The 24,519-nt window shown below is 41.5% G+C and overlaps 2 protein-coding genes across 6 annotated transcripts in view; one reads left to right on the top strand and one right to left on the bottom strand.

The window, feature by feature from the left end:
* The window catches only part of trappc12 (trafficking protein particle complex subunit 12), a 47,556-nt gene extending 26,652 nt beyond the window's left edge, over window positions 1-20,904 (bottom strand). For 2 of the 3 annotated variants that reach the window (XM_029139805.3, XM_055505668.1), the window contains exons 1-4: window positions 20,774-20,897; window positions 19,158-20,448; window positions 11,657-11,773; window positions 7,730-7,843 (exon numbers count right to left, since the gene is read on the bottom strand). In XM_029139805.3, the coding sequence (XP_028995638.1) occupies window positions 7,730-7,843; window positions 11,657-11,773; window positions 19,158-20,448; window positions 20,774-20,859 (1,608 nt within the window). In that variant the 5' untranslated portion in view covers window positions 20,860-20,897. Of the gene's footprint in view, window positions 1-7,729; window positions 7,844-11,656; window positions 11,774-19,157; window positions 20,449-20,773 lie in introns of all 3 variants that reach the window. The other variant, XM_029139806.3, reaches the window with a different exon arrangement.
* A 22-nt stretch (window positions 20,905-20,926) lies between these two features.
* eipr1 (EARP complex and GARP complex interacting protein 1) overlaps window positions 20,927-24,519 on the top strand; it is a 101,996-nt gene continuing 98,403 nt past the window's right edge. Inside the window, exons 1-3 of one of the 3 annotated variants that reach the window (XM_055505670.1) lie at window positions 20,927-21,213; window positions 21,376-21,459; window positions 23,530-23,662. In XM_055505670.1, the coding sequence (XP_055361645.1) occupies window positions 21,172-21,213; window positions 21,376-21,459; window positions 23,530-23,662 (259 nt within the window). In that variant the 5' untranslated portion in view covers window positions 20,927-21,171. The remainder of the gene's footprint in view (window positions 21,214-21,375; window positions 21,460-23,529; window positions 23,663-24,519) is intronic. The other 2 variants (XM_055505669.1, XM_029139809.3) reach the window with 2 other exon arrangements.

Genomic DNA, 24,519 nt, shown 5'->3' with positions numbered 1-24,519 from the left:
TCAACATAAAAGCACAAATTCAGATCTTCAGCTTTATGGTTTATTGTGACTTTATTATATGACTATTTTACAGTTTAGTAATTCGGCACTCACTTCCTCCATATACTTTCAAAAATAAAAGCACCAATCCAGATCTTTAGACTAAATAGCACATTTTCTGCTTTTAACCGGTTAATTATGATTAGTTAATGAGATTACTGTTTAGCAATTACCTGCACATGCTTCCTCCAATGCTCCAACTTATCCTAATTTAAAGCTGTTTTAAATGTTTCCACAACTTTCAACTATTCTTTCAGCTTTTGAGCTCTTTTTACCTATTTTGATACATTCAGCTATATTTCATCAAATTCAGAAATCCTTTACATACGTCCTTCATTTTAGCATTTGTTAAATTCAACTCCTTCAGCTTCTTCTGAAAATATTCAGTGCTTTTTAAACAACTCCGAGGTTTTGTTCAGATACATTCATCTATACGTTATGTGCTTAAGCTATTTTCAGATATGTTTCAAATGTTTCAGCTATTTTCAGCAGTTCTTTAGCAATACATTCAGCATGGAAGCACTCACTGTGCATTTTCTTTTTGAAATGCTTTTTCTACTTATAGATGCTATTGCACGGAGTTGGATGAAGTTCAGCCCTTACAGAGGGGGGAGTAATTGTGCAGGCTGATGGCCACCGGTAGGAAGGATCTCCGGTGACGTTCTGTGAAGCACCCCTAATACTTATCAGCCTTTGGCTTGTCTAGGATATAAAGGAGTTTGACCAGCACCCTCCTCTCAGCTACAGTATGTAGGGGGTCCAGCTCCACCCCCAGAACAGAGCCAGCCCCCTGATCAGTTTGGCCAGTGTATTACTGTCTGCTACATTCATGCTGCTGCCCCAGCAGACCATAGCGTAAATCAGAATCAGAAATCGTTTTTATTCACAAAAGACAAACAAGGAATTGCATCCGGTCTGACTCAGTCTTTTCATACACTCATACCGAACAGTAATTATTTACATATCAATTACAGTTATATACATGCATATATTTACATGAAGGAAATAAAAAATAGAATAAAATAAATAAAAATTGCCCCATACATGTTTTTACTGAGTCCTTGTGATGGAGTTCAGCTCAGACACAGACTAGGGGAAGAAGCTAGCTCTGTGTCTGGTGGTTCTGGTGGCTATGGCTCTGTGGCACCTGCCAGATGGGAAGGAGTTTGAACAGTTTGTGTGCGGGGTGTGTGGGGTCAGCAGTGATGCTGACTGCGTGTTTTTCTGTCTGGCCCGGTACAAATGCTCAATGGATGGAAGCTCAGTTCCAATGGTTTTCTTTGCTGACCGGACCACTCGCCGCAGACTGTTTCTGTCCTGTTTGGTGGCTGAATCAAACCACACAGTGATGGAGGTGTAGAGGACAGACTGGATGATGGTCGTGTAGAATTTGGTCAGCAGCTCCTGTGGCAGGTTGAACTTCCTGAGCTGTCTCAGAATGCACAACCTCAGCTGGACCTTTTTGCGGACAGTGTCTATGTGAGGGGCCCACTTCAGGTCCTGGGAGAATGTGGACCCCAGCTCCAGCTGGTTCTGACTGCACAACTGGACCAGCTGCTCCACCTCCCGCCTGTATGCAGACTCATCACCATCCTGGATGAGCCCAACGACTTTCATCTTGATACTTCAGGAGCTTCATAGATGGGTGCAGTCATTAGTGTAAAGGAAGGAAAGCAGTGGGGAGAGAACACACACCTGTAGTGAGCGCTGGTGCTGATGGTGCAGGTGCCAGATGTAATGCTGCTGCCCAGCCTCACCTGCTGCCTCCTGTCAGTCAGGAAGCTTCTGAGCCACTGGCAAGTGGGATTGGGGACAGGGAGCTGGGTCAGTTTGTGGTTGAGTATTCCACGGGTGATGGTATTAAAGGCTGAATTGAAGTTCACAAACAGAATCCTGGTATACATGTATGTGCCAGAAAGATCCAGGTGCTGGAGGATGTAGTCCCAGGTTTACTGCATCATCAGTCAACTTATTTTTCCTGTGGGCAAACTGCAGGGGGTCCAGCAGGGGGTCTGTGATGCCCTTCAGATTCCTCAGCACCAACCTCTCTTCATGACCACAGACGTCAGGGCGACAGGCCTATAGTCATTCAGGCTGGTGATGGTGGACTTCTTAGAGAGGGGCACGTTGGTGGACTGTCTTAAGCAGTTGGGCACTGTAGACAGCCGCAGAGACCAGCTGAAGATCTCAGTGAGGATTAGAGCCAACTGGTCAGCACAGACTCTGAGGCAGGTTGGGGAAACACCGTCAGGTCCAGGGCCTTTCTGGCTTCCTGCCTCTGAAGGAGTCGGCAGACATCTCCTTCACAAATCCTCAGTGCTGGCAGGGGTCTGGTGACGGGAGGGTGTGAATGTTGGGGGGTGTGAGTGAGCCTATTGTGTGTCCAGGAGGTGTGAGTTGGTTCCTTTCAAACCAGCAGTAGAACTTGTTAAGGTTGTCTGCCAGGTGTTTGCTAGCTTGAGGGTGTTCTTGTTAATGATGTGCTGCAGGCCTCTCCAGACTGACACAAAGTTGTTTGTTGATAGGATGTTTCTGCAGACTTTGAACATATCTCCTATTAACTACTGAAAATGAAGTTATTGAATTTAGAGTGTGACGCCTTTCAGGTGCGGAGGAAAAATGTTAAACGATTGATTCTATAAACCTGTCACAGTGAGAGCTCCACACTGGCATCTTGGGAAGTAGTTCAAGTGATTGCTCATACCTCTCTTATCAAATAGCGCATCTTGGACGTATTTTCTACGTTTGTAAACTAGCTTCAGCAGTAAGAAGGAGAAACGGTAGCAGCTCATGCTCTACAACTTGTATTATAATGCAAGAAATGAACGCCTTGTGTGGACATTTTTTATTCTGCTGTCTAGCAGCACATAGTGCATGCACTGTGAGGACAGCACACAGAGTGTTCGCTATGGAAGTAGTGCTAACATTACACTGCAAAGGAAGCTCCGTGAATAGACAGACCTTTTTAAGCTGGTCTTATTGACCAGCTTATCCAGTATGGTCTCAGTACAAGATACAAGAGGTGGGAGAGAGTAGGATGGTTGCTAAGCTATCATCCTTGCTTGAAAACGGGTCCCATCAGTAATATGATGCAGCTCCAGATTATTACAACCAACAAGTTTCTAAGGGACAGATGTCGAAAGCCTTTTCTTTCTGCTACTGTCAGACTTTACAATTTGAGTATTCTTACTGAATGACTGATCACTATTGAACACTTTAGAATGGAATTAATGGTCATATATAAATGACCCACAGTGCAATTGGTTGTATTATTGTATATATATATACACACTCTATTCTCACCCTCCGCGGGTGGTCTCATCCGTTTTTCCAAGCTCGGGTCCTTACCAGAGGCCAGGAAGCTTGAGGGTTCTGCGCAGTATCCTTGCTGTTCCTAGGACTGCACTTTTCTGGACTGAGATGTCGGATGTTTTTCCAGGGATCTGTTGTAGCCACTCCTCCAGTTTGGGGTGACTGTGGCCATCACCTTCCAAGCCTTCTCCAGTTCTTCTCTGAGCCCTTGGTATTTCTCTAGTTTCTCATGTTTCTTTTTCCTGATGTTGCCATCGCTTGGTATTGCCACATTCACACGGCTTTCCTCTATTCTTTGCCATTACCATTCTGTCTGTCTGTATCTCCAAGTCCCAGAGGATCTTGGCTCGCTTGTTCTCTACTACCTTGGGAGGTGTTTTCCACTTTGACCTTGGGGTCTCCAGTCCATACTCTGTGCAGATGTTCCTGTATACTATGCCAGCCACTTGGTTATGGCGTTCCATGTATGCTTTCCCTGCCAGCATCTTACACCCTGCAGTTATGTGCTGGATCGTCTCAGGGGCCTCTTTGCACAGTGTACACCTTGGGTCTTGTCTTGTGTGGTAGATCTGGGCTTCTATTGGTCTGGTGCTCAGGGCCTGCTCCTGTGCTGTCCTTCAGCCCAGCCCTTTCAAGCCATTGGTAGGATTTGTTGAGATCAGCCACTTCAGTTATGTTCCGGTGGTACATCCCGTGCAAGGGCTTGTCCTCCCATGATGGTCCCTCTTCCAGCATCTCATCCTCTGTTCTCCACTGCCTGAGACATTCACTCAGCACGTCATCTGTCGGAGCCTTATCCTTGCTGTACTTATGGATCTTGGATGTTTCATCCTGGATAGTGGCTCTCACGCTCACTAGTCCTCGGCCTCCTTCCTTGCGGCTAGCGTACAGTCTCAGGGTGCTGGATTTGGGGTGGAACCCTCCATGCATGGTGAAGAGCTTTCGTATATATATATATATATATATATATATATATATATATATATATATATATAAATAACAAGGTCTGCGTCAGGTATTGGGGAACCAGAGCACCTTGGCGAGAAGTGGGCTACTGGAACAAGAAAGAAACGGCTGAGATGCGAGAACAAGGCTCTGTTGGAATGTTACTACTCAAGTAACCCTAGTCAGAGAGGTTACATGCAAAGAATGTGCGGCGAATGGGAACGGAGAAACCCACATTCAAGGCTGACTGCGAAGCAACTAGTAGCTCAGTGTTCCAACATCACAACTTGAGATTCACGAGATACATATGGCAAGGGGGAGCCAGGATGCCAGGTCAGAGGGGAGGTTTCACCGTCTCCCCAACCGGAAATTGGGTACGAAGCCCCAATGAGCACAGATACGCTGAGCGAGGCAGCGACTGACCTGAAAGATAAGATCATGGCGAGATTGAAAAGGCAACCCCGAAGCCAACTACAACGGCTAAGTGAAGTACCATCAGAAAGTCTCATGGAAGATGTGAATGCAGCATTGAGAGCGATCCCTACCACAACAATCACAGAAACAAATGAGCTGATATACGCTTCAGCATCAGTGATCGTAGAGGTGCTTGGCTATAAGAGCTATAAGAGCAATCATGGGAGCCATGAGAAACAATACCCACCATTGAAACGAAGGTTGGAGGCAAAAATCAAGGCAGCTCAGAGGGAAGTGAGGCCCAGAGAGGTGCAATGAAAAGACCGATGCCCAAGAGGTACAGCCAGATGCCCATACCTGAAGCACTCGAAACTGCCAAGCAAAGGCTACAAGCCTTCGCCAGCTGCCTAAAGAGATACACCAGAGATAACGAAGCCAGACGATTCAACCAGCTGTTCGCAACACAACCTGCGAAAGTGTACTCTCAATGGCAGGGTAATAACAACAGAGCAGACCCACCAAGGCTGGAAACTGAACAGTACTGGAAGGGTATATGGGAGAGGGAGGCATCACACAACAGCGATGCACAGTGGCTGGTGGATCTGAGGGAAGATCACAGCAACCTCCCTGAACAGAATCCAGTGACTATCACAGTGGCAGGCATCCAACAAAGGTATGGAAAACTGGACAGCACCTGGCCCTGACATGATCCACACCTACTGGCTAAAGAAGCTCACTGCAATCCATGAGCGCCTGGCAGCACAAATGAACCAGCTGCTAAGGGATGGGACTTACCCTAAATGGCTAACCGAAGGGCGAACGATCCTGATAATGAAGGATCCCTCACAGGGTACAGTCCCATCCAACTACCGGCCAATAACCTGTCTCTCCACAACATGGAAACTCATGTCAGGCATCATCGCGGCTAAGATAAGTGGGCACATGGGTCAATACATGAGCAAAGCACAGAGGGGCATTGGTAAGGATACCAGAGGAGCCAAACACCAACTCCTGGTTGACAGAACAGTCGCCCAAGACTGCAGAGTGCGACACACCAACCTGTGCACAGCCTGGATCGACTACAAGAAAGCCTATGACTCAATGCCACACACTTGGATCACTGAATGCTTGGAGCTGTACAACATCAACAGAACTCTAAGGGCCTTCATAGCAAACTCTATGAGGTTGTGGAGAACCACCCTTGAAGCCAATGGGAAGCCACTTGCCCAAGTATCCATCAAATGTGGCATATATCAAGGAGATGCACTGTCCCCACTGCTTTTCTGCATAGGTCTGAACCCCCTCAGCCAAATAATAAACAAGACTGGCTATGGATACCGACTCCGGAACGGGGCTATCGTAAGTCACCTCCTCTACATGGATGACATCAAGTTGTACGCCAAGAATGAGCGAGACACAGAAGGGGTCTCACTCCCAGAAGGAACAATAGCAGACATTGAGGACAGTTACAAGTACCTTGGAATACCACATGCGAACGGCAACCTTGAACAGGCAACAAGGAATGCGGCAACAGCCAAATACCTCCAATGAGTAAGGCAAGTCCTAAGAAGCCAGCTCAATGGCAAGAACAAATCCCAGTCAATAAACAGCTACGCCCTGCCAGTGATCAGATACCCTGCAGGAATAATAAGGTGGCCAAAGGAAGAGATACAGACCACAGATGTTAAGACACGAAAGCTCCTCACCATGCATGGAGGGTTCCACCCCAAATCCAGCACCCTGAGACTGTACGCTAGCCGCAAGGAAGGAGGCCAAGGACTAGTGAGCGTGAGAGCCACTATCCGGGATGAAACATCCAAGATCCATAAGTACATCAAGGATAAGGCCCCGACAGATGACGTGCTGAGTGAATGTCTCAGGCAGTGGAGAACAGAGGATGAGATGCTGGAAGAGGGACCATCATGGGAGGACAAGCCCTTACACGGGATGTACCACCGGAACATAACTGAAGTGGCTGATCTCAACAGATTCTACCAATGGCTTGAAAGGGCTGGGCTGAAGGACAGCACAGAGGCACTCATCCTGGCCGCACAGGAGCAGGCCCTGAGCACCAGAGCCATAGAGGCCCAGATCTACCACACCAGACAAGACCCAAGGTGTAGACTGTGTAAAGAGGCCCCTGAGACAGTCCAGCACATAACTGCAGGGTGTAAGATGCTGGCAGGGAAAGCATACATGGAATGCCATAACCAAGTGGCTGGCATAGTATACAGGAACATCTGTGCAGATTATGGACTGGAAACCCCAAGGTCAAAATGGGAAACACCTCCCAAGGTGGTAGAGAACGAGCGAGCCAAGATCCTGTGGGACTTCCAGATACAGACTGACAGAATGGTAACGGCGAACCAACCAGACATTGTGGTGGTGGACAAAGAGCAGAGGAAAGCCGTAGTGGTGGATGTGGCAATACCAAATGGTGATGGCAACATCAGGAAAAAGGAACATGAGAAACTAGAGAAATACCAAGGGCTCAGAGAAGAACTGGAGAAGCCTTGCAAGGTGAAGGCCACAGTGGTGCCTGTGGTGATCGGAGCACTGGGGGCAGTGACCCCCAAACTGGAGGAGTGGCTACAACAGATCCCTGGAAAAACATCCGACATCTCAGTCCAGAAAAGTGCAGTCCTAGGAACAGCAAGGATACTGCGCAGAACCCTCAAGCTCCCTGGCCTGTGGTAGAGGACCCGAGCTTGGAAAGTGGATGAGACCACCCGCGGAGGGTGAGAATAGAGTGGTATATATATATATGCATAATTCATAGATTCATAGAGCATTTATCTCTTTTATAACTTACACTGGCATGTTCTTTGTTGTTTTAACAGAAATTTCTCCACTGTAGGATGAATAAAGGTTTAGCTTTACTTAGACAAAACACCTCTATGGGTAGTATTAGAGTACTATTAGACATTAGAAAATACTGCACTTTACACTTGAATGCAACTGGCTAACATCAGACAACCGGGCTGCCAGAAAGAATGTATGGAAGTCTCTAGCTTCCTACCTGCAGTGAGTCGGTCGTGTGGGACGTTGGTTGACCGGCCTTTCCATATCCCTGGCCATGAGCTGTGAGCAACCGGCCCGTTAGATCTACCGCAGCACGCCAGTTCTTACTGCTCTGCAAGAGAGAAGAGATGCAACATACTGTATGTGGAAGACGTATCGTAAAGGATTTACTCTGTTCTAAAAACTGAAGTAGTGCATAAGAGACATTTATGCCTTTTGATAAAAATCTAATTTTGAAATCAGTTAAATTTTATTTATATAGCACTAAATCACAACAAAGTTATCTCAAGGCACTTTACAAGGTAAGGTTTGAAACCTTACACAACTAAATCCAACAAATCCTACATTCAGCAAGCCTTTCATTGTAATTAGTTACAATTTAACAGCAACAGTGGAGGAAAAACTCCCTCTCTAACGAGGAAGTAACCTCCAGCAAAACCAGGCTGAATGTGGGTGGCCATCTGCCTCAACCAGTTGAGGGAGAAAGAGAAAGGGACAAGCACAACTACTGAAGAGAAAGAGACAAGGTTAGTTAAACATGTGATGAGAGGTTACTGGATAGAAGAGATAGAAGGAAATAGAGGAATTCAGTGTATAAATGGTTATCAAAATAGAAGGTTTTAAGCCTGTGTGTGTGACAAAAACGCTTCTCTCCTGTGGAATCTAAGAGGAGCTTGGTGTTCTGCTGGGGGGCACAAGGAACTAAAAGGTCTTTAAGATAAGAAGGAGCATTATCATTAAAGGCTTTGTGGGTAAGTAAGAAGATAGATCACATTTCTCCTCCTCCCGTAAAATGTAGGACAGAATTTAAAATTCTCCTAGACCCGTCAGAACTCTGGCTGCTTTATTTTAAATTAACTAGAGGCTTTTTAAAGGAGCTGTTACGACATGAGCAAGGGGTTATAATCCAGCCTAGAGATAAAAAATGCATGAATCAGTTTCTCTGCATCACTCTAACAGAGGATGCTTCTAATTTTAGCTATATTTCTGAGATGAAAGTAGGCGGTTCTAGAGATTCCTTAATATATGATGTGAAGTAGAGATCCTGCTCAAAGATGACACCAAGGTTCCTCACCGTAGAATCTGAAGCTAATGTTATGTCATTCAAGGTAGCCATCTGATTCAATAGTGTCTCTCTGTGATTTTTAGGCCCAACTAAAAGAACCTCAGTTTTATCTGAATTTAGTTAAAGGAAGTTTTGGGACACTTGGGATTTGACGTTCTTTAAACAAGTTTAAATTTTGACTATTTGATCGGTTACATTTGGTTTCAGAGACGGCTATAACTGACTGTCATCTGTATAGCGAGGATTTATAGAAAGGTTCCTAATATTACCTAGATGAGACATGTATAGACTGAACCATATCTGACCAAGCATAGAACCCTGCGGTACTCCAAAGCTAATCCTTGTGCATATGGAGGATTTGCCGTTAACATGGACAAACTGGAAGCTGATGAAGCTGAAAACGAGGACGCAGCCTGGGTTAACAAAAGCAGCTGCAGTCAGTCCTGCCAAGGGGCATAGGGTGGCAGGTTCTACTCTGTATTTTTAGATGTTTGTGTAAAATTGAGATACAGAAAGAGTAGAGAAATGAGAACTGACAGCAGTAGTGCTCATTATCTGCACATACGTGCACACACACGCAATGTTGAGATGGTCTCTAAAGTTATGAGCAGGTTACGAATAGAAGAAATCTAGATCGAAAGAGCAGAAGTGAAATTTAACATAGTTATAAGAAGAAAAATAAGAAGTAAGAACACTGGGTGAAAAGAGTTGGATAAAGTAGCACTATAGACAACAACTCTAAGGGCCTTTGTTGCAAACTCGATGAGGTTGTGGAGAACCACCCTTGAAGCCAATGAGAAGCCACTTGCCCAAGTATCCATCAAATGTGGCATATACCAAGGAGATGCACTGTCCCCACTGCTGTTATGCATAGGTCTGAACCCCCTCAGCTAAATAATAAACAAGACTGGCTATGGATACCGACTCCGGAACGGGGCCACCATAAGTCACCTCCTCTACATAGATGACATCAAGCTGTACGCCAAGAATGAGCAAGACATCGACTCGCTGATCCACACCACCAGGATCTACAGCTCGGACATTGGGATGTTATTCGGGCTCGTGAAATGTGGATGGTGACAAAGGGAGGCAAGGTAATCCACAAAGAAGATGTCTCACTGCCAGAAGGAACAAAAGCAGACATAGAGGACAATTACAAGTACCTTGGAATACCACAGACGAACGGCGTCCTTGAACAGGCAACAAGGAATGCGGCTACAGCCAAATACCTCCAACGAGTAAGGCAAGTCCTAAGCAGCCAGCTCAATGGCAAGAACAAATCAATAAACAATAAACAGCTACGCCCTGCCAGTGATCAGATACCCTGTGGGAATAATAAGAAAGGAACAGATACAGACCACAGATGTTAAGACACGAAAGCTCCTCACCAGCAACAGCAGCCAAAGCATGTGGAAGTTAATGTCTTTGACTGCGCCAAAACACTGCTTCTCTTTCCCCTCCTGCGATAAGTTAAGGGACAGCAGACCCTACTTAGGTGAGCAAATGAATAGCAAATCCAAGTGCTGGAATCTCAGCTCCAAAAACATGAGAGTCCATAGGTACTGAGAGGGTATAGACACAAACATAATAGAGAGAAGAAGCGAATTGAAATCCTGACAGCACCGCCAGCGACCCACCAGGACCATCGTGTCCAACCCTTGCTCTAATCCTAACCAAACTCAATTCTAACCTTAGCCCTAAAATAACATCTTAACGCTCAAACGTGGCTTGGTAGCTCAGTTGGTAGAGTAGTAAAAGGTTTTGGGTACAAGACCACTAGAGCACCACGTGCAATAGCTACAAGGGCGTCTTGAATGGCAGCCCACTGGTCTCTCGGGATGGGTTAAATGCAGAAATACATTTTGTTACAATGTGCTGTACTGTACATATATTCAAACAGGCCTTCTAAGTTGTGAGGACTGGCCAAAATGTCCTCACTTTGGTAACAAAATACATACACACACGCACACATACTATTAACAGCTTGCTTTATTTGGGATTTGTTGAGTTTAGCTGTGTAAGGTCTTAAACATTATTTTGTAAACTGCCAGGAGATAACCAAGTTGTGAATTGGCAATATATAAATAAAACTGAATTTAATTGAGTGCCATTTTGAACAGTTCAAAATGTTGTTTTCAGTCGATTGACCAGGGCTTCATCAGCAGTCAGAAGACACTTCTCAGTATTGAGTATCTGGCTGCTTTGTCATAGATGAGCATAAAAACAGCAGCTGCCAGACTGCCCTCCAGAGGTTAATCAGTTACTAGTGTTCACAGTTCATCATAAATACAGTTTTATAAAACAGCATTCAGTATCAAAATCAAAAGTAGCATTTCTGGCACTTTTATTTTAAACTACTACTCTCCGGCGAGAGCAAGAGTTGCTGCATGTTTTAACACCGTCTGCTTTATTGTCCTCTCCTTTTCATACAACTCGTGTATTCTTCCTGTGATGGTGCATCATTAGGGAGGCTCACAAGTGCCGTCATTCATTGCGATTCTATTAACGCTCCTCAGACCGACATCTTCCAACACTCATCTGCCTGCAGATTGTAGCTAACCACTTAACTATTTTATTTATTAGCTTGTCTTGCTTTTGTTTACACTTCTCCCACAGCCTACATCCAATGTAGTCTGCCAAAGTCTCACTCTGCTGTTTGTTTAGGTTTGGCTAGGTATTATTGTCAAAATTCATATCAACACTGGACTGTACTAACCACAAGGAAATGATAAACTGTCAAAAAAGTAACAACCATTTTCATACTTCGCCATCAAAATATACCATATCACTGAATATTGTTGCATGTGTGTGTAGTTTTTTTACATCAGTCTTGTCCATAAAGTACAGTAAGCAACTTACGATTAGCTGTTTGAGGCCTGTAAAAGATGGCTCCACTGAGTTGGCGGTGAGAACCTGACGCTTCATGGCTGCTTGTTCTCCCAGGAGACGAATCATCAGGTCTTTTACAGCATCACCCTGCATCAAAATAAAAGAAATACAACTGAGACTCGTCATAACAACAACATTAATATCAATATCAAGAAGACGAAGAACTTTAGTTGTCCTGAAGTGGGGAAATTCCGCCTCACTAAAGCACAATAAAGCACAATACAGAGTTGATTTGACTTTATACATGCTTGTATGTAAGACAAAGACTAGAGAAATAGTATACACTTTACTCTGAGGGGGGTGTGGTTGGAGCCTTTGCACAACTAATAAACACTTGATGTGTAGCTACTGGCATCAGAAAAACTATAACACTATTACATTGATTAGCTTGATATGAGCTGATGCACTTGGCATTTATACGATGCATGTCCCATGTTCTTTGCTATTCTACATGTTTTGGTCATGCTGTTCCTTTCACCAAGGCTTGCATGATACTCTTATTTGAGTTCAAAACATTTAAACAGATATTAATATCACTACTCCAAGTTATTAATTATAAATTGATTTAGTTAAAATAATATTTCAGATGAATTGTAGTCTAGTGTTCAAACTGCACAGAAAATGTAGATAAAGTTTACAATACATGAACCAAAAATTACATATATCATGATTTATATTTATTCAAGTAGGGAAACCATGGCATTCCACGAGGAAACCAAAATAACCTTAACTGAGAGATGGTCCACAACCTTAAATAAATAAATCAGAAATCCATTGCCATTAATATTTCTCAATGATTACCAAATTTGTTTTTAATGTTAGTATTCAAGTAAAAGTAGTCCATGCAATGCAAACATTACAACTTTCTTTTACTCTAGTACTGTAATTTAAATGATATAGTTAGAAATACATTAAACAAGACCACGAAGCAGCATGTTGTATTCATGTGTTAACCCTAAACATACTGTGAAATATGTTTAAAACTGAATAAATCCTACTTTAAAAGCTACTCTGAACTAGATAAAGCATTTCCAAAGGAAAATGCACAGTGAATGCTGCCATGCTGAATGCATTCCTGGAGAATCGCTGAAAGTAGTTAGTAGTAGTAGTAGTAGTAGTTAAAGCATGTAAGACACAGATGAATGTATTTAAAGAGAACGAGTTGTTTAAACAGAGCTGAATGTTTGCAGAAGAAGTTGAAGCAGTTAAATTTCAAATTGAGGAAAGTTTTCTGAAACTGAAATAACTGCTGAAAATACAGAAGGACAATATATGTAAATATAACAAAAACAGCTAAATCTTATAAAAATAAAAACAAAAATAATTGGGAAAATAATTAAATAAATAAGTAAGCAAGTACAGTAATAAATAAGTTCAAGAGATAAAAGAATAGCTTAAAGTTATGGAAACATTTAATACAACTGAAAGTAGCTGCAGAGGAAAAAAGTTGGAGCTTTGGAGGAAACATGTGCAGGTAATTGCTAAACAGTAAAATGGTCATAAGTCATAATAAACCAATTAAAAGCAGAAATACTGCTATTTTTAAGCTAAGGTGCTTTTAGTTTGAAAGTATAGGGAAGTGTGGGTAATTGCTAAATTGTATAATAGACTCATTAACTACTCACAATACACCAAAGCAAAGCAGTTGAAAGCAGAAATATTGCTATATTTAGCTAAAGATTTAGATTAGTAGATTAGTGGTGTTCTTTTGAAAGGATATGTACAAAACAAGCAGGTGATATTACTAAACTATTAAATAATCATATTTAACCAGTCAAAACCAAAATTAGAAACTTTAATTTTGAAAGTATTTGAAAAAGGTGTGTGGACAATTGCTAAACTGTAAAACAGTCTTATTATTTAGCAGTCATTAACCATTCAGAAGCTAAACAGTAAAATATTACATTATTATTATATTATTAACTAGTCATAATAAACTAGCTGAAAGCCCAAATATTGTTATTTTTAGCTCTGATCAAGATCTGAATTGGTGCTTTTAATTTGAAAGGACTTGGAGGAAGCCTGTGCAGGTAATTGTTAAACAGTATATTAGTCTAATTAACCAGTAATAATAAAGCTTCTTCTGAATATTTGCAGAAGAAGTTTAAATAATTGCATTTCAAATTAAGGAACTTGAAAAAGACTTGTTGAAATTGAAGAAAGTGGGTGAAGGTTTGCTGAACATGAAACATAGCTGAATAAGTATAAGAGCTGAAAGAATAGTTGAAACATTTAAAACAGCTGAGAGTACCTGAAGAGGAAGTAGTTGAATTTTACATTGAGAAAAGTTGGAGCATTGGAGGAAGCATGCACAAGTAATTGCTAAAATATAAAAAAGGCTCAGTATTCATAATTAACCAACCAAAAGCAGAAAAAGGACATAGCTGAAGAGCTTTCTGCATACGGACAAAACACTTTTTCACGTCACGTCATTTTAACACATAGCAGCCTAGGGGGATTATTCCCGTCCTGAACCGCTAAGGCTTATGGGTAAAGTAACCGTTCTTGTGTTTGTAGTGTTATAGTTAAAGTTAGATGTAATGTAAAGTAATGTTATAACTTTGGTGATATTAGGTTAACATTTTGTTCATGTTTATTGTGTACTTGGTTTTTTGTGTGCTGCACCCTGAGGAAAGAAAGTGTGCATTTGAGTGACCCTCAGGCGCAGTGATATATTAGATGTGTGAAAAATGAATGGAATTTTGCACTCTGCTAAGGGAGCGTCCAAAAAAATAACAATGTCTTGTTGTTTCAAGGAATAAAATTCTGATGTTTACTTTATTAAACAAAGACTTGAATGTCCCAACAGTCTCAAAGTTGTAAACCTAAGGCAAATGTCAATGTTTTAGTACAAAATCATGTGTCACTCATTGTATCTGTAAGTAAGATGACAAAGCTATAGAGCCATCGAAGCTTCTAATAATATTAAGATACTTAAAATGTTTTTATTGAACAAAACACTGCTTTTAACAACAGATTTTAAAGGAGTCATATCATACTTTTCATTCTAAAAAATATTAGAGTTTAATGTCTCAGTAAGGTCTCTGTAAATTTTCATCCCATAAAACCCTTTAGATCGTCCACACTGCCCCTGTCAATATGTGGTTCTCACTCCCCATCAGCAAACGCTGTGTTTTCTGGGCGTGTCGCAAGCGAAGCTGCTCAACACACCTCTGTGCGGAAGCGCATACCTTTTTTGTTGTTGTTTTTTTTTTTTAAATTGGCTCCATGGATACGAGCCACCGCACGGTTACAATACAATAGGTGGCAGTAGTGCGACATTGAGAATGCAATCCACTGCAATCCTCCACATAAGAAGACGACCCACTACAGGACTGCACAATATTAGCCAGCTGATTCGTAGCGTTGTAGAACCATACGTCTACGATCCCGAATCTGACCCTGAAGCTGAAGAGGAGGCTGTTGAAGTCGCCACATTTCGGCTGATGCAAGATGTGTCTCATTGGTAATGTCGCATTTACTTCAATTTAATTGATTTATGTAATTTGCAAAGCGACTAGCGGTTGCTAATGCGTATGCTAAATGGCGTGTGCAGCTTGAATATTCACAACACGACTTACCTGGAAAACTCTCGTTAATAGAAAACACTACTTTAGATTACATTATACAAATAAATAAGTTTGAGAGCATAGCTGAAATAATATAAATACATTTTACATTTACACATTTCACTGTTTTTGTCTTACTTGTGCTGCTGCTCTGACAATTTTATTTTAAAAATGTGCATTAATATTTAGAGCAATCACTGCATGACCTTCCTGGGAACAAAAAGCATTGGTTCAAATTATATATTGACCTAACGTATTTTTACTGCTTTTAATTGTTTTTTTGTCATTCTTGATGAATTTGACAGTAATATGTCTCTGTATCTGAAGTTGTTACAGGTATCTAGTCTACAGAGGCTAGTGAGCTGGTGCTGAGGATTCCTGGGGTGAAGAATCGGAGTTGCCATCTCTTCATGCTTGGGTTGTAGATGAAGGCAGTTTCCTGATGGATAAAACACTAAAACACTCATAGTATGATTGATGTAGACCACCTGTGGAATAACTCCTTTACCATTTGAGTAAAAATGTGTTTTTTGTGAGTGCAACACTCATTAAGAATTTTTTTATTTTATTTATATATAATTTATACGCTTTTTATTTATGGCCGATTGAACTTTATAGCTTACCATATTAGAAAGAGAAAAACATGTAATTTCAATACTATGATTTCCTAAATAAAAGTGTTTTACCTTCAGAAACAGAGTTTAGTGAAATACATAATAGTTAAAGCCAACTTTATTGTAAACCAAAAAAATACACCACTACTCCAAAGTTAGAACAAACTGTTACCTTCACACTCCAATGTGCAATGTATAGGTTACTGAGTTAATTAAGAGGTCTGGGGGTTTGAGGTCAGAAGCTTTTGCAGGGCCTTGAAGACGAAATGCATGAAAGTAGGGTAAACAGGGAGATGTGGTGATCCTTGTTCTCATCACTATTTGGAAGACTGAGCGGAAGCAGTCCTCTACCAGATGGAAGCTGTGGCTGTCCTCACCATCACCTCATCAAAACAAAAGGTATTGCAATCAGAATTGTAGATTAGTGAAATGTTAATTATTATGTAGGTCAAAACCTTCTCTAATGTAAGAACACACAATACCAGACAAAAAATTAAACCAAACAAGAGGACAGGCCTGTCTGTGCTAAAACAACAGATAAACAGTTGTTACAATTCAAATATAAAATCTAAACAGTATATACCAATTAAAATCTTCTATTACCTATCTTACTGTTGGTACATACAAACGTACATACCTTTACTCCTGAGCTGGGCAGCAGATGTCCGTGTACCAACAGTCTGTAGAGATTTCTCTGTTTGACAGCCTCCTTGCATGTGGGCAACTGGGATTTGCCCTCCTACAGTATAGAAAAGACTGTTACATTTACTGTAAATTGTATTGGTCCTACAAATATAATGGCTATGGTACAAGCTATCCGTAACTGACCAGATAAGCAGCAGGTATTGTAGAGATGTGACTAATTAGCAACTAAGCTTGAAACACAACACAGTAATCATTCCAACTAATCATGTTAGAATTTGATAGAACAATGACATAACCCAAAATCACAAGTTGATTTAGGCTGTGACACAGGACTGGGTAATAAACATAACCGCGTTCATCTGCAGGTTCTTTTTGTAGCGATCGACCAGCTGTAGCTCTAAAGTGCAAAGGCCTAAAGGCATGCTAACGGCTAATGCAACACAAACAGGAGCGGCAGCACGTCAACAGGACAAAAGCTCGATCCACCGTTTCCTGCCTGTCGCCGATCGAAGGCCCATCACTATTAGCTGTTCCCCACACAGGTGTGCACCAACTCAGAGTAGCACATTTGAAAAGGGACAAAGGCTCGGTTGACTCACTGTAGCCGTTAGCGACGCTAGCGATTAGCTTGTCTCACATGTGGGTTACTGCATTTTAAACAGACCCAACTAACATATTTAGATATCACAAGTATCAAGCACAAACTTACTACAGCGAGCTAGATCCACCGCTTCCTGTCTGTCGCCGCTGGAAGGGCGATAACGATCAGCTGTTCCCCGCAGGTGTATGTGATTACAGAAAAAGGACAGACGCTAGACCCACCGCTCCCTGCCTGTAGCCGCTCGATGCCGATAGTCATTAGCTTTTCTCCACACAGGTGTGTGGCTGCAGGAGCCCACATGAGCACATTTGAAGGGGACAAAGGCTCGGTCGAATGGCTGTAGCCGTTAGCATAGCTAGCTAGTAACTTGACTCACACATAGGTTACTACATTTTAAATGGACAAACTAACATTTTAAAACATTATAAATATCAAGCATGTACTTACTTCAGTGAGTGGATGACGGACTTTAGGAATAGGTCCTTTTTTTCCAACAGGAGCCGTGAAACAAATCCAGCATTGTACGCACCCTCGTTTGAAATGCACATACGTATAAATGCTGAGGCAGTGTTTCTGGCACCGGTCCGTTAAAAATATAAGTGACCCACAAATCCTCACTTGTTGATCCCTTGGTAAAGTGAAGAGACTTTGGTGTTGGTTAGAACACCTAAGAACCGAACTATTTCTATGGGAGGACTTGGGCGCTGCCGTGCTGGTCTGTTCACGGTGAGTGAGAGGGGGGAAATGGCGGAAGTCCAGTTTTGGTTCGGGATCATTGTGGGGGTGGTGGTTCAGGATTTGCAAGGAGAACTTTCAACCAGTGTGACGACAACTGGGACACGGCCTCAGAGTAGGTCGTGGCTGTTTTCATTGGATGAGAAAATTTACGTTTTCAAAATGTGAAAAAAGCAGGAAATGCATTTCTACCGTGCTCAATGTGTGTATATGTGACCCATAGAGTCATAGGGACGCTCCAAAATGTCTAAAAAGTGGATTTTGCATGATATGGGCCCTTTAAGGTGCAAACAGAGTCTAATGCGAAAATCATTCAACAATCATTGCAAGGGTAACTGCTTCTCACACCAGTTTCTGTTAGGGTGCATTACCTATAATGCGTTGCCCTCTAAATTTGCATAAAATGCTGAAGTCAGCCACACCAAATGCTGAGAACACTGCTCAGAGCAGCACTATACATACTATTTGAAAAACTGAAAATGAAAAAAGCTGAACAGTGGCGAAACATTAACCATATAACTTAATTTATCTGGGGAATACATAAATTTATATTATAATGTCATTGCATGAACATGACAGAGACGGGATTCGAACCCCTCTCCTGAGTCAAAGATTTTAGACATTGCGCCAAAGCACATCAAAGCTAAGAGAAGACAAAGCCAACGGACTTTCTTTGGATGGAGACAAATATTTAGTAATTAATATATTTATTTTTTAGCAACAGTCTCAAAGGTGTAAACCCAAGGCATTTTTTAAACACAAAATCATGTCAATTATTGTATCTTTAAAATATTTTTGAATCTTTGTTGAAAAACAGATTTTAAGGTGCAACTCTGCTTTAAATATTAAAGATTTAAAGAGTGTAATGCAAAAGTCATTCACTAATCATTTCAAGGGTAACTGCTATTTACACCAGTTTCTGTTATGGTGCACAGGGCATTGCGCTATAGGTTTGCGTATATTGCTAAATTCATTCCTTAAAAAAAGCTAAAAAAAGTTTTAAATAGCTGTAAGTGGTTGATACAATACAACTATAGCTATATATACGTATATAAGAAAGATCAGGTAGTATAAAAAAAAGGTGAATGTGTACACCTACAGCTTATATACAACTTATCTACTTCAGCTGCGCCGTTGTCATGCTGTTGCCAGCTCTCCCACTAATAATAAGTATTAGAAAAACAATACAGTGAATTCTGGAATCATTCACTGTCATAAAGATTCAAATTTCAATATTGATTACAATGATTACTAAATACGTCCAAAAGACATATTTTATAACGAGCATCTTACTCTTTAAATCCTACCTGCAGGTTGTCAAACTTGAGTCCAGGCATAGTAAGTCTGGAGGTCTCCAAATAGGCTGGGCCATACTGCTGGGTGGCCACAGAGATCAGTACTTTTCTAGTTTCCTCAAAAGGCAACCAGGCATCGTGGCACCTGTCCACCTCACTGAGGCTCAGTGCTGTTGCAAATGAGTCGTCGATGCCTGAGAACACAGCCTGGAGCTGGTTGAAGAGCTGTGGCTGAGCTTTTGGGGCTTGGGTTGAAGTGGGAACTGTTTGGGGTAGAGGAGGTTGATGCTTTGTGGTTGACTCAGTAAGGGCAAAGACAGGGGCACTAGCAAAGACTGAGCTAGGGTTGAGAGTACCAGAGTCCAAAGGCCCACCGGGGGTTGAGATAGAAGAGAACGTGGAAGAAAGCTGGCACTCCGGGGCAGGTGCTGTGGGTGCAGAACTAGAAGTGGTGTTAGAACTTTGCGGAATTTCTGCATTGGGGTTGGAGATGGAGATAAAAGAGGACGGGGCCGTAAACGAATCAAAGAAATCAGATGCTGGATTGGTCTGTCCATTATCAGTAAAGAATTTACTGAGGCTGGGACTGGGCTGGCATACAAGAGGAACCAACATTTTGCTGGGGGTTACTGCATCCCCACTTGCCCCACTGGTCGCCATGCTAAAGCTGGGGGACTTGATGAGCGTGGGCTGGAACCCATCAGGCACCAGAGTCTTCGGCTGGATGCTCTGACTGAATATGGTGCACACTGGAACAGGCTGATCTTTTGGGCTAGTGCCTTTAGTTACCTGCACTGCTGGATCCTCAGTTTTAATACCTGATGTACTCTGTGTTGATGTGATTTGCTCTTGTGCGTCTGTCTGCACTTTTTTACCCTCTTCTACAAGCTCCTCTTCCTCCACTGAAGCTGCAATCTTAGTTGTATTCTGCCCACTTTCACTTTGTTCATCTTTGTCTTCTGAGGTCACCCTAGCTTTATCCTCCTCCACTCCATCCAGCATTGAGTCAGTAGGGACTACGTCATCCTCCTCACTGTTATTTGGTGAATCAGAAATCATGACGCTCTCCATCATTTGGTCATTAAGTTTATCCAACAGGCTATCTGAGGGTGTCTCGTTACTTTCCTCTTGAGGAGTGGCAAAATCCCTTCCCAAGTCAATGCTATCTTCGTAGGACAATACGTCGGTGTGCTTCTGGCTCGAGATTGGCTCCGAAGTAGCTGAAGCTCCCTCAGGTACATCCTCTGCTGAAATGTCCAAGGTGGATGGCCGTTGAGCAAGAGGCTCCTCGTTGTTCATCTTACTTGTTGACAAAACATGTAAAAGAAAGTACAGCAAAAAATCGCTTATCAATCGCGTTCTAAAAACTTTTAATTGTAAACAAATGCAATTTTTTGAATAACCCTAGCGCCAGCCCTGAATTTCTTTTCTTTCATTCATGCCTAAAATGTTATTAATACAATCATTACCGAAGAAAAACAGACAGTTGTTGTCTGTTAGGTAGATCTGGCTAATGCAATATTAGCTGCAGAGCTATCATATAGCTAACTATCTAAAGAGCGAGTGACAGATATTTAACACTTCACTACAACAATAACTTCCCATGCGTTACAAAGCATTAAGCATACCGTGCTGTTTGCACACCAACGCAACCAATAATCAGAAACTCAAACACGTAAAATGGAACAGAAGTATATTGTCTTCGGTCCGACATACAAAACTCGACTGCGCATGCGTAGGTTCGTAAGGAAGTAATTGTACAGCGCTCGATAGTGGACAAACTTCATGCCGCCGTGTATTTTAGTATTCTTACACAATTTTACGTACTTATTTTAGCCTACATAGCGTCGCGTGGCGGTTATTACGCAATAATCGCACGCTTATTCTTTATTTCTTGTTTTTATTTCGCGGAAGTGAGCTTTGTTGTGTTTGTGTAGTTAATAGCACACACAACTAAACATTTTCACCGTAAGGTAACGTTTTTTGAAAAAGGAGACGGTAGCACTAAATCTATTCTCAGTTTAAAATGGAGGACGACGCTCCAGTTATTTATGGACTGGAATTTCAGGTCGGTATGCCATTCATTCCTACTGTGCTCTCCTTTTTAGTTATTGTACTTTTGTTTCAAACCATTAAATACGTGGACAAATATAGTGATAGATTTTACTACAACGTTGTATTCATTACGGAAGTGAATTTACATTCGTATTCTTTTCCATTTGTTTTTCAGGCACGAGCACTTACTGCACAGGCTGCCGAAACTGATGCTATTCGTTTCCTGGTGGGCACACAGTCACTAAAATTTGACAACCAAGTAAGTAGCAACATTTCGTAATACGCACCTTATTGCATTACAAGCACCATTGCACTTTCTTTTTGAGAAATGCATTGTGCATCTGCTCAGGTCAGCTTACTGTATAACATTATGTAGATGTCCATAACATTCCCCACCACCACCACAGGCCACTTAATTCACAAAATTCAGCAAACCACTCACCCCCACAACACCATGCACACTGTCTGCCATCTGCCCTCTGCCCTGTACAGTGCAAACAGGGATTGTGGATGTGGAGGTCCTTGACTAGTGTGCTTAGTCCACTAAGTCTGCCTACGTCTTAGTCTTGATGCATGTTTAGTTACTTGTCTCGGTCACGTGTCTTCCCTACAACTGCTAAATTAAAAACCCCAAGCTACAAAACAAGTTTATATGCACAGAGAAAAGAGCCAGTGAGATAGAAGAAGAGCAGAGGACTACAAATAAAGAGAAAGCTGCATTTAACGGACAATATTCTGTTAAACAAATCCGCTCTGCATAATCTGCAGCCACCGGTTCTAATGAGGCAATCAAACCTTTAAGATGTTTTCAATTGGCATTTTAGCCCTCTGATTTATCTACGAGCACCTTAGCCTCTCTACTTCCCATTAAGCATAATGCAGGGTAGAAATGTCTCTGTTAACTTGCTGAGCACCACTCAAATCCCTCAGAGTCCTATAGTTAGAGTAACAGATAGGAGGGAATGTTGGCATTTAAGGCTGTTAATAAGATCAAGCACCCAAACTTGGCACCTTTCACCCATTTGCTACTCCTCCTCCCTGGTTACTGTCATCACTGCAACTAAAGAGATTTAGTGGAGTCCCTCAAGTGGGGACCACAAACAAGCTTGGCCTCTCCCTATTTGTCCTCTTACCTTTTCTTCATTTCCTCCCATCATCGCCACATAATTAAAAGCTCTGGGCTGGCTGCCCACATGTTCAAATGCTATGAGTCACTAGCCCAGTAAAAATGAAGGATAGAAAAATGAGGGTACTATATTACTAGCCCTTCCAATTACTTTGTCCCACCGGCCAAAATTTATTTGTACTTTCCCTCACCACCATGAATTTATAACTTGGCGTAATAATTTTTGCTATTGAACTTGGGTTGGGCAGCCCAACCCAAGTTCAATAGCCATGTAGTTGACTTTGAGGAAGCTGAAGGATGCTGCTGCTCTGTCCTTTTCATCCTCTTGTTCATCCTGTAAAGGAGTAGAGGCAAGGGCTGTGCAACTGCCTAGCTGGATTTGTTGTTCAGTGCAACCCAATAAAAGATACCCAAAAGTGCTGTAACTGTCTCTTTTATGCGAGAAATTAATTAATTATCTGATCAAACCTTGACACCCTCACTTTTGTGAACTGCATTCAACTGAGGTCTTTCATAGAATTAATTTCCATCTAATGAGATAAAAAAACATTCAGCTTTGGAATATATGGAGTTAATACTTAAGAAAACAGGCTCACCTACCACCTGTACCATTTACTTAAATTGAAAGAGAAAAAGACAGCAATTCGGTCTAAGTAGGTAATAGGTATTGCCCTTTGTCCATTAGTATATAATTAATAATTTACAGACTTACACAACTATATGTGTGAAATTAACATATGCTTAGCAATTGCCAACTTGGCATCTCTTTCCGCATTACTGTTTACAACAAATGTATTTTTTTTTCTTTTAAACAAAATAAAAAAAGAAGAACACAGTGAAAGGCCTTTTACTAAGAAGCTCTCTTGGTTCATGCACCCTCTCTGCCCCTTTTAGCAGGTCCATTTCTCTATAAAAACATTCAATGAGCTTTTATTGATTTCCTTTTTGATGTCCCTTTTTCTTTGACTTTCCCAACATGTTGTGTAGAAGTTGCATGAATTCAACAAGACAAAGTATCTTAATTGTTGCCTTAACGATTCATTTACTGTCACATCAAAGGAGCAACATTCTCCCATATGGGAGAATTCAGAGGGATAAGTGGAGCTTTGAAATACACATTGTATTGGCATGAACTAAAGTTCGTTTGAGTAGTATTTTTTTAACCCTAACTTAATTTTTTATGCATCAATGCTTTTCTTCCAGATCCACATCATTGACTTTGATGATGAGAATAACATCATTAATAAGAATGTCCTTCTGCACCAAGCTGGGGAGATATGGCACATTGGTGCAAGTCCTGCAGATAAGTCTGTGCTTACCACCTGCTATAACAAAAGTAAGTCCTGCTGTAAATGTTTGTCTCCTTTTTTACTTCTGCTTTTACTCTATGATTTAATACATTGGGAATGATAATATATAATTGGTCTTTAAATGGGTGATTAGACCCAGATGACATCAATACTAATGTGTCAACGAAATAACCCATATAAGGTACAGTACAATAGCAGCAGTTACAAAGTTACTGATCATCTGGAGAAAAGATAGGGATATTTACATATTAGCTAGTTATCTTTCCTAATTTGTGTAATAAACCTGAGCAAACTCCACTCATCAAGAAATTATAGCCAAAAGATTTTTTTTTATTTGAGAAGTAACTAAACAACCTTTATGTTGAAGTAGAACCCTGGTATTTATTTTGTAAAATAGTTTGAATTGTTTTAATTATCAATTTAATTTGAAAACTAGAGATAGAGGGAGAGCTGTTCTGTTGCCGAAAAGATGCCAATCGCTGATTAAGCTGCTAACGTCAAAAAGTTGACTACGACAAAACGATGAAAACGAGAAAAAGTTGACAAAGTTTAAAAAAGATGGTGATTAAAAAGATGGTGATTACAAAGATGATGATTTAAAAGATGACAAAGGTCAAACGATGACAAGATTAAAAAGATGACCAAGGTGCATTGTTGACAATCATGAAAAAGCTGACTAGCTTTATAATTTGAAAGGATTTGAAGAAAGTATTTGTAATGAATTGCTTAATGGTGTAATTAGTGGGAGAGCTGAACAGCTCTCACACTATTGATATCTTCGCTCTTTATCTGTATGCTGGAAGCATTCACTGTGATAAAGAGCGAAGAGCATGCCACAGCTGTTATGTCCAAGAGCTCAGTGGTTTAAGTCCTTGTCTCTGGA

This window comes from Betta splendens, chromosome 22, assembly GCF_900634795.4.
Source record: "Betta splendens chromosome 22, fBetSpl5.4, whole genome shotgun sequence".
Lineage (NCBI taxonomy): Eukaryota > Metazoa > Chordata > Actinopteri > Anabantiformes > Osphronemidae > Betta > Betta splendens.
Note: the sequence above shows the minus strand (reverse complement) of the source record. Positions and strands in the feature narration are given on the sequence as shown.